Source organism: Diabrotica undecimpunctata, chromosome 9 (assembly GCF_040954645.1).
Source record: "Diabrotica undecimpunctata isolate CICGRU chromosome 9, icDiaUnde3, whole genome shotgun sequence".
NCBI classification, from domain to species: domain Eukaryota; kingdom Metazoa; phylum Arthropoda; class Insecta; order Coleoptera; family Chrysomelidae; genus Diabrotica; species Diabrotica undecimpunctata.
This window is the reverse complement of record NC_092811.1, coordinates 52,642,278-52,644,951: the sequence shown is the minus strand read 5'-3', so window position 1 is coordinate 52,644,951 and position 2,674 is coordinate 52,642,278. Positions and strand designations below refer to the sequence as shown.

General features: G+C 38.8%; 1 protein-coding gene across 1 annotated transcript; it reads right to left on the bottom strand.

Annotated features, from left to right (window-relative positions):
- Positions 1–1,127: 1,127 nt before the first annotated feature.
- LOC140450737 (E3 SUMO-protein ligase KIAA1586-like) lies at positions 1,128–2,453 on the bottom strand. Its single transcript, XM_072544408.1, has one exon. It carries the CDS (start codon positions 2,451–2,453, stop codon positions 1,128–1,130), a length of 1,326 nt encoding a protein of 441 aa, XP_072400509.1.
- Between the last annotated feature and the right edge of the window lie 221 nt (positions 2,454–2,674).

The window sequence follows — 2,674 nt, the reverse complement described above, 5'->3', positions numbered from 1 at the left end:
AAAACTAACTGTAGTAAGTACAAAAAAGAACTCAGAAACTTGAGTTCAGAACACAACTATAAGTTAGGCATAGAGGCTAGTTATTTTAATGAAAACTTAATGTTCTGAAATTCTAAAAGATATTTAAAAAACAGATTTAGGAAAAAAGTTCCCACAATGCAATGCTGTCTTCATTGTAAGTTTTCTGCCCTCGTTGTTTTGACTTGGTGTCAAGTGCAGAATGGTGTCCCTTCGCCAGCCAGGTTTTGACGTCGCTCGGGATTGTATCTAGCCACAGGAGGTCCTAGGAGCCTGATCCGCAATAAATCGCAAACAGTGCTAATGTAGAGTGAAGATCTAAGAGGAGACATAATTAGATTCATTGCAGAAAACCCACGTTCACATTCAGCACTAGACACTGCAATACTATTTATGATGGAAATCAGTTTCTTAAACGACGGCGGTTGCTCTAGACTAGTAGGTTTCTCTCCACTTAACATAGGCTTCAGTCCCTGCTTGAAGTGTCTGAAGTCTCTAATTATATCCTGAGAGCTGCTAATCTTAAATCTACCGCAGATTCGCTGGATCTCACATTCTCCGTAGGTGATGGATAAGTCTTTTGGCCAATACATGGGGTGGATCACTTTGATGTCATTCACGATTTTGGTGTAGTTTTCAGCCGCATTTGAAGATGATAGCAACCTTGAAGTCAAGTTGTTAGCGAGGCTCCGATAGAACTGTTTTTCTGGAATACTGGGTATCTTGGATCTTACACAAAGTTTAACATCTTGAAACATCAAATCGTCAATAGCAATTTTAGCTTCCATTGAACGTCTACCCATGTTTTCAACTCTGTTTTCAAACACTTTGATTAACAGTGTTACATCACTGTGGGCGTGGATAAGGTTGAGGCTTGATTTTTGAAGCTGTAAGGACAAATCCGATAACTCTTCTAGAGCATCGAACATCAATGCCAGGTTGCGTACAAAAGTTGTAGAAGATAATGTACTACAAAGCCCTTTGTAAGTTGAACGTTGCTTCGAGTCCCTTTGTTTGTCTTCAGATGCTTCAATGAAATGATTGTACAAAGCTTTAAAATCTGTCCAAACTGCTTTCACCGCCATTAAGCTGGAGGCTACCCAACGAGTCTAAACACGGCCGATTTTCAACATTTGCTCCTCTAGTCCTTTAGCAACTTCTGCCAACTCTCTGCTGTTTTTCGGTGAACAACTAAACATGTTTCTAATTTTATCCATGAATATCTTAAAATGATTGATTCCAGCTACGTCTTCTATGGAATCGTGCACGGCAAGCTCTAAACGATGGTTCAAACAATGCCAAATGAACAAGTTGGGGAACGTTTCAGTAAGCTGTATAGCAAGGCCAGATTTCTTGCCTAGTAGCACTGAAGCACCTTCACAAGTTAGAGCAATCATATGGTCTTTCATGAATTCAAAGCTTAGACCTAATGCTTGTAACTGATTTAAAAGTTCTTGTAATATACCAGCTGATGTTGTGCTATTTAGCTCAAAAAGTGTTAAGAACACTGTCATAGGGTTTTGCATTCCCTTTAGAACAGTTCTGATATAAACCACCAAAGCATTTTTGTTTGAAACTGAAGTGGCTTCATCCAAAAGCAGGGAAAATTTAGAGTCTGACTTGATTAGGCCATTTATCAAGTCTGATTTCATTTCATCAGAAATATGATGAATTATATTGGAGCAAGCAACATTTGAATGTAGGATTCGCCCCATATCTAAGCCATTCATTATTTGAAAATCAATTTCAGTTTCAAACTCAAAAAATGGCCTATTTAGTTTAGCTTGCTTATAAGCCGTGCGGAAAATGCGCTCAGTTACAATCTGCTGCTCTTTATGCATAGAAGCAACAGCTTTTTTCATTGTATCTTTCTTAGCTTCAATGAGTATTTTTTCAGCCAAAGAATGAGCTCGAGACCCATGGTGTAAAAATATCTTTTTCCTAAGAGAGGATTGCTGGTCTTTTTTATTGTTTCCATAAGCGGTAACAGTTCCTAAAACCCACTCTTCGCTAATCTTTAGGCCCTTCGTTTTCCCTGCACCTAGAGTACTCACACTACGGCAAACTTTGCAACCTAGTTCTCTGTTCACAATTAACCATGGATTTTTAGCTTTAAATTCAACAATTTGTTCTTCAGACCAACAAACTGGCTGTTCACCCCTATTAACAAAATCATTATTTTCATTACTAACCTTAGCTTCGTCTGCATCAGATCCCAAACCCACCGACCTGGATACTATTTTGACCGACGAGGAAGTCGAAGGGGAATGGTAATCGCAATTATCCTCATTGATCCCGATTGCGTCTTCTTTTTTATCTTGATCAACAATTGAAGTTGTAGTCAATGCTTCCGAACTGCAGTTCTCATTATTCGCATAACCTTTTTGTTTCTTAGGGTTAGGTTTAAAGAAATCAACAATTTTTCTGGTAGTCATAGTCAATTAGGAAACTATTTAGCTGCACCAGCACTAATAAGCATAAACACGAACACAATCAACGACCTGCGCCTCAAAACGAACTTAAGCGTGATGGGATGCGATGCAACTTGTAACTTAAACGCGAAACACACCAAGGTCAAGTCAACTAGTCAACACCATGGACGTATAAGTAAAGATGGACTAGGCATGATCTGCACTCTGTTCACCTAAATTTGAAG

Bases quoted from the DNA above. Each gene is read 5' to 3' on its own strand.
- LOC140450737 (XM_072544408.1), bottom strand. From the start codon at position 2,453: ATGACTACCAGAAAAATTGTTGATTTCTTTAAACCTAACCCTAAGAAA.